The 7,243-nt window shown below is 47.6% G+C and overlaps 1 protein-coding gene across 1 annotated transcript in view; it reads left to right on the top strand.

Moving 5' to 3' along the window:
• The first annotated feature begins 278 nt into the window (after positions 1–278).
• MB21D2 (Mab-21 domain containing 2) overlaps positions 279–7,243 on the top strand; it is a 127,785-nt gene continuing 120,820 nt past the window's right edge. The window contains exon 1 of the mRNA XM_017526635.2: positions 279–891. Coding sequence (XP_017382124.1) covers positions 681–891 — 211 coding nt within the window. The 5' untranslated portion in view covers positions 279–680. The remainder of the gene's footprint in view (positions 892–7,243) is intronic.

The following is a 7,243-nucleotide window of genomic DNA, read 5'->3' as shown; positions in this document are numbered from 1 at the left end:
AGAGAGGGAAACGCGCACAGAGACGTCTTCCCCCAGGACACCGCCCTTAAAATCAAACGGAGGAAGACTTTCTTCTTGAATGCGCTTGGCAAACCCTCTCGGGAAAGGGGACGGTGGGACGGCCATGGAGGTGAAGAAAGAATGCATCCACACCTCGCGCGTCTTCCCAAGGACGGGTTGACAAGTGACACAGGCGCGCAGACCTCTGTCACTTATTTATTTTCCTTTCCGCTGGGTGCGCTGTCCCTTTAAATGGAGACGCTGGTGCTGGCTCCGTAACACGGGAGCCGGCAGCTTGTTGATTTCAGAGCTGGTGAATTTCACATTGTTTCCACTTCACTTTCCTCGCCCGGGGGGTGGCTCCGGTTGGCTCCACGACCGCTGTCGTGGCTGCCAGCGAGGGCCAGGGCAGGGACGCGCAGCATCGGGGCGGGCGTGGGGCCGGAGAAAAGGGTGTCGGGGCCACACACGCACCCTCGCTGCAGTCCAGCTCCTCCCGAAGCTCGCACGCCCAGAGCGCGAGGAGCGGGGGACCGCCCGCCCAGACGCCCGCCCGCCAACCCGCCCACGGGCCGGGGCCGAAGCCTGGGAGTCGGCGAGGGGAGGAGGCCCAGGGGGGCGGGGTGGGGGGCGGGGGTGGGTGCTGCGCTGCCGCGGAGCTGCTGCTCGGCGCGTTTTGCATGAAGATGGCGGCTCCCACCGCCTGCAAGGCAGCCTCCCTGGGCTGTAACAACAAGCCTACGTTCCCGGAGCTGGATTTCAGGTCGGGAGCTCGGGTGGAGGAATTGAACAAACTCATCCAAGAATTTACGAAGCACGACCAGAGGGAATACGACGATCAGAGAGCGCTGGAGATTCACACAGCCAAGGATTTCATCTTTTCCATGCTGGGTAAGGAGGAAAAAGGGGGAGGCGTGTGTGTGCGCTGGGAAGTGGAGTAGAGAACCCATTCCCCCTTCTCGGTTTCCTTCCCGAGCCGGTGCCTGGGGTATGAGCCATCTCTGTTCCGCCTCTGCCTTTTTTCTCCCCCGAAAGCCGAGCTGCCTGCCCTCCCCTCGTTACTATGCTTTACGCCGGGTTTCCCTTTCCCCCCTGCTCGCTTGCTCTTTTGTTAATTTATCCGCCACCGGGGCTTGGCAGGCAGGTGAGGCGTTCGCGGTTGAAACGCTGCACCGTTGGGGGGAAGCCCGGGGAAGCGAGTGCGGTCCAGGTGAGCCCCTGAGGTGCCATCAGTTGAGGGATTTGGCTGCCGGCGGCAGGGACCTGCGCCTTCCCGACGCCGGCTCCCCGGAGCTTGGGAGCGGAGACAGCTCAGGGCTCTGGCTTGGCGCCCGAGCGACAAGTTGTCTCTCTCGTCTCGCGGCGCGGCGCTGTCACGCCGAGCCCCCGGCGGCCAAACTTGTTGGGTGTTCCCGAGTAACCCGCTAAAGTAGTCGGGGCGTCCGGAGTTTCTGCAACTTTGATTTGCAAATCGACTTCCCTTCGGGGCGTTCGGAAGCATTTCCGGTGCTTCTCCCGGCTGGTCGCTGAGCTCGGAATTCCTAATTCCCAGCTCCTGTGTGACCAGGCGCGGAGCTCTGGCCGCGGTGGAGCGCCGTGCCCTGCTCTTTGTGTATTTGTCTTAGCGCTGGCCGACAGAGGTGCCCAGAGTTTCCAACCCCGGAGACCTCGGGGGCTGGAGAATGCGCCGCCCACTCCCACCTGCAGCCCCTCACCTGCGGCTCCTGAAACATGATTGAATGCTGTGTTTAGGAAGGTAATGAGCCCGGCCCGGGAGACCGAGCCCACCCTCTGCAGGTGTCCTGCTTTGGGGATTTTTGCGACTGAGGTTTAGGGTGCGTTTGCCAGGCGCCTCTGTTGTAGCTTGCGGCTCCGCGAGCGGATCCGTGGCTGTCTGGCGGTGCGTGGCCCGCGGTCAGCGTTCCGCAGAACTGGTACTCCAGGGTAGCGCTGCTCTAACGCTTATCCCTGGGTGCGCTCTACACATATATCAGCCAATTTTCCATGTGTTGACAAATTTGACTGGGAAAGGTCTTTTGGTCACAGAGGAAGACAGGACTTTTGACTTTCTCCTGCAGTCTACTTGGATTTCGGCCGGCTGTTGGTGCTTCTATCCTGGGATACCTTCTTCCTTCCAGGTTTTCTTCTTCCTCACTGCCCAAGGAGCGAGTAATACAGACTGAACGTGTGTCCGCTGGTAGTTGTTCACGCGTTGGGAAGTTGGATGGAACAGGTTAAAACTCTAGGCTGGTTTTTACCTTTTGCGCCACACTCTCCAAGTGTATCTTACGTTACGTATGGGGTTGAAAAACTCTTTATTGAGAAATCTGATCGTTCAGCTATTTCGATGAAATATATATATATATATACATATATATATATATTCATAATATGGTAGGAGTGAGCTTCCACAGGGAAGCCTAAAATGCTTACAAAGCCAAAAGCCAACACAGTGATTATCAGGAAGGTGGAGACACACACAGAAGGCTGAGGGCAGTTATTTAAGTTGTTGAATTAATCATAGCCGTTCTCTGTGACACATATAATGGAAGTCTGCCATCGTGTTAATAGAGCCCCCAGATCAGTTCTGATGTCTCTTGGCATAGGTCATTCACTAGAAGAAGGTCACCACCAGTTAGGATAGTCATAGGTCAGGAAATGGGAGAACATAGGGAGGGGTAAGTTTAAGTGCCTGGCTCATTAAGAATTTCTCTGCTTAACCCTACAGCTACACACTGAATGAGCAAAGCTTTTATCCAAATATAAAGAATGTAAATTATTCTAGGGTGCTGAATTTTTTGCACGTGTTTAATGTCATGGGTGGCATTGTGTTGACAGGTAAACTAGATTTGCTTTTATTCCTTTTTACCCAGTTGACCTTGCAGGCAGTCTTTCTTGCCCCCTGTGAATTTAGCATTTCCTCCTACAGGAGAGAAAATTCAGGAGAGTGTCATTTAAGCTTTTTGCCCCTCTGGACACTAGAAGGCAGATGGTGAAATGAGCTTGCCCGTGTGTGGTACTGCATTCATTTGCGAGTTCCTTGCTTTCCTTTAATGAGTTGCTGGCTGCTCTAGACAAGTGAAGGTTTGGCGACAGCAAGGGTCCCTATGTGGATTTAGTTTTTTATAAAGCAGATTTTGGCTTGGCTTAAAAAAATCATTTTTTTTGTACACTTTGTTTCACTTGCCACAGCTTTGGTTGTTTAATGAATATGCAAATGAGGTCTCTTAATGACCCCTAGCTTGTTAAGGTGTCACTTGGGTGGCACCAGACCCTCATTTCAGGGAGGGGTGTGTGTGTGTGTGTGTGTGTGTGTGTGTGTGTGTGTGGTTTCAGAGGTAGTCCTCTTGGCTTTGTTCTGTTTCCGAGCTGCACCTGAGGATTGTTAACAGCTTACAAATATTATTCCCTCACAAGAATGAAGTGGCCAACCACGAATTGGGCGAAAGCCTCTTTAGTGGCACTGAGAATAATACTGCCTTGGGTTTCAGGCGTTGGCGGGGGTGGGGCATGTTACTGTCTTTAAGTGTAAGATTGTCAGCCAAGCCTGAAGCCCCTCCAGCTTCGTAGATCCTTTTCATTTTGTCTAGTTTGGAGGAATTTTACCCTGAAGAGCAAGGAGGTGGTAGACAGTTGTCATAATCGATGACCTGTCAGCACCAAGAGACTCTACTATTTTATCAAAGCGGGGTTCTGTACAGGCTGTGGGGTTGATCTGAACCTGCTGGTGGTCACTGTGGTCTCTGGGATCTGTCCTGCTGCTCCCTGTTTGTACAGAGACTGATTTTTTTTTGAAGGCAGGTGTTAACTGCAATTGTCTAGATTCACTTCTTATTTCTCTATACCCTGGTCTTTTAGAATGATTGCTCTTATTATCTAGTTAATATTTGAGAGCCCAGACTGTGCAAGAGGCTGGCAGTGCATAATAAACAGCATTTATCAAAATTCAGGGAATTGCCAGAGTTCATTAATGTTTTAATAATATTTGGTATTTGCATAATGTCTCTGCCAGCTCTTTTGTTATCTTCATTCCCTGGTGAGGTTCGATGGAGACTGGTTTGTGTCCCCATTGAACAGATGCAGAACAGGAGGTATGCAGGTGCTAGAGAAGGCAGGAAAGAGACAAGCTGTCACCTAACCTACAGACCAAGTGGTCGGTATCATGGTACAATTTTTATGATAGTTAATCATTTAGTAATTGTCTTCTCAGGGCCAGGAACTACACATAGACTTTTGAATAGATATTGCTTTCCCATTACATAGACGAAGATATTGTTATTTAGTGGGGTTAGGAAACTGGATATCCAGGGTCACATAGCTAATAAATGGTAGAGAAGTTACTAAAACTGAGATCATACTTTCTCTAAAACATGTTCCTCTTCTCCTGCTTGAGCCTAATAAGAATAGATGCATATTAACTGACACAAGAACAGAAAATCAAACACCGCATGTTCTCACTCATAGGCAGGTGTTGAACAACGAGAACACATGGACACAGGGAGGGGAGCACCACACACTGGGGTCTGTTGGGGGGAAATAGGGGAAGGACAGCAGGGGGTGGGGAGTTGGGAAGAGATAGCATGGGGAGAAATGCCAGATATAGGTGAAGGGGAAGAAGGCAGCAAATCACACTGCCATGTGTGTACCTATGCAACAATCTTGCATGTTCTTCACATGTACCCCAAAACCTAAAATGCAATTAAAAAAAAGAATAGATGCATATTAGGAGAAATACCTAATGTAGATGACGGGGCGATGGATGCAGCAAACCACCACCATGGCACGTGTAATATCTATGTAACAAACCTGCATGATCTGCACATGTACCCCAGAACTTAAAGTATCATAAATAAAGGTTAAAAAAGAATTCAACCCCTTTGAGTAAATATTAAGGAGTATGATTGCTAGCTTGTATGGTAATAATGTGTTTAGTTTTGGAAGAAACCACTAAAATGTCCTAAAAGTGGCTGAATCATTTTGCATTCCCACCAGCGATAGTTTCTGTTGCTCTTTAAAAAAAAAAAAAAGATGCATAAAATCCAGAGGAGAGGCTTTGTTTTAAAAAATTACTTCTTTTAGGATTTTGTTTCTGGTTTTAGCTATAAGTTTTAGCATAGTAGATTCCTGGAATAGTCTGAGTTCAAGTTTTCTATAATAAGATCTCCTATTTGAATTTTTGATTGAAAAAATCATAGTCATTATAATAAAATGCCAAAATCTATAGTTCCATTCCTAGCTTGCCTCTTGTTGGCTGTGTGGTCTTAGTTTTTTTCTCACTTTGAGATAGGATCTTGCTCTGTTGCCTAGCCTGGAGTGCAATAGTGTGATCATGGCTCGCTGCGGCCTCAAATTCTTAGGCTGAAGCAATTTTCCTGCCTCGTCTTCCCTATTGGCTGGGACTAGAGATGTGTACCACCATTCCCAGCTAATTTTTAATTAAAAAAAATTTTTTGTGTAGGTGGGGTCTTGTTATGTTGCCCAGGCTGGGTCTCGAAATCCTGGCCTCAAGTGATCCTCCCACTTCAGGCTCCCAAATTGCTGGGATTACAGGCAAGAGCCACCATGCTTGGCCAGTTTTTTCATTTATTGAACATGGGTAACAGTAATACATTGTTTTTCGGGATTGTTATGTCTGAATGTTAAATTACTTTGCTAACTAAAAAGTAAAATGTACATGAGTTTATTACTTAAAGTAATGTTTATTTATTTATTTGAGACAGGGTCTTGCTCCGTCACCCGCTGGAGTACAGTGGTATGATCTCAGTTTACTGCAACCTCCACTTCCCAGGGTCAAGTGTTCCTGCCATCTCCGCCTCCCAAGTAGCTAGGACTACAGGCACATGACACCATGCCTGGCTGTTTGTATTTTTGGTAGAGACAAGTTTTCCCCATGTTGCCCAGGCTGGTTTCAAATTCCTGAGTTCAAGCAATCCACCCACTTTGACCTCCCAGAGTGCTGGGATTACAGGCATGAGCCACTGTACCCAGCCTTAAAAAGTATATTTTTTTCCTTAGAAAATCCAGTGAACTTAAATTGGAATTATTTCTGCAGCTTGACATCTGAAAGAACCCTGGAGTACAATTAGGGTAGCCCAGAAGGATATGGGCTCTGGCTGTAGAGGGCTTGATCAATTCTAACATTCATTGCCATTTGGTCCGCTCATACTATGTGCTGACCATGGTGCTAGCTACTTTGCCTAAATCCATTAGATCATGTCATCTTTTTTCCACAGCTTTGTAAGGATAAGTATCCTGCCTATTTTGAAAGTGAAATAGGTGGTATTACACCTTTTAAAGAGGAAATGTCAAGGTTCGAAGAAGTCAAGAACTCATGCTAAGATCATGCAGATTTTGAGAATGAATCTAGTTATTTCTGACTCAGAAGCTCATGTTCCTTTCACTGTAGTAGCAACCAGTTTCCTTTGCTTTTGGGTGAGACAACCAAAAGGCCTCACTTCCAGAGTAATGCTATACTCAGTAGCCTGCCTAGCCTGTAGGAGCAGAGATAATTTTTCCTTTCCTTTCCTCTTTCTTTTCCTCTTCCTTTCCCTTTCCTTCACTTTCCTTTCCTCTTTCTTTTCTTCTTCCTGTCCGTTCCCCTTCCCCTTCCATTCGCTTTCCTTTTTCTTTTGGCTTTCGCTCTTTTGCCCAAATTGGAGTGCAGGGGCACTGTCTCAGCTCATTGCAACCTCTGCCTCTTGTCCTGCCTCAGCTTCCTGAGTAGCTGGGATTACAGGTGCCCGCTACTACGACTGGCCAATTTTCGTATTTTTAGTAGAGATGGGGTTTCACCACGTTGGGCAGGCTGGTCTAGAACTCCTGACCTCCGGTGATCCACCCGCCTTGGCCTCCCAAAGTGCTGGGATTACAGGTGTGAGCCACTGTGCCTGGCCTGAGATAATTTATTTTTGTCTCCCTGTCTCTGTCTCTCTTTCTCTCCCTCTGTTTTTTTTTTTTTTTTTTTTTTTTTCCTCTACGCATTTGACAAATACTTAGTGAATGCAATAGTGTTTGCCAATCAACATGCAGGGTTCTGAGGATAAAGTAGCAAGCAAAAAGTTTGAGAACTTTATGAGGGCCTTTAGGGACCCTTCCTCCATTTCCTTTGCCCACCAACTCTAGCAGGATATTTTGATGGCTATTATTTCTTCTCCCAGGCCAATAAATGCCATGTGGCCATTTCAAAGATGTAAATATGTGGTATGGTGCTCCTGGACCTACCTTTTTTTTTTTTTTTTTTTTT

This window comes from Cebus imitator, unplaced genomic scaffold, assembly GCF_001604975.1.
Source record: "Cebus imitator isolate Cc_AM_T3 unplaced genomic scaffold, Cebus_imitator-1.0 Scaffold43, whole genome shotgun sequence".
NCBI lineage: Eukaryota > Metazoa > Chordata > Mammalia > Primates > Cebidae > Cebus > Cebus imitator.
Note: the sequence above shows the minus strand (reverse complement) of the source record. Positions and strands in the feature narration are given on the sequence as shown.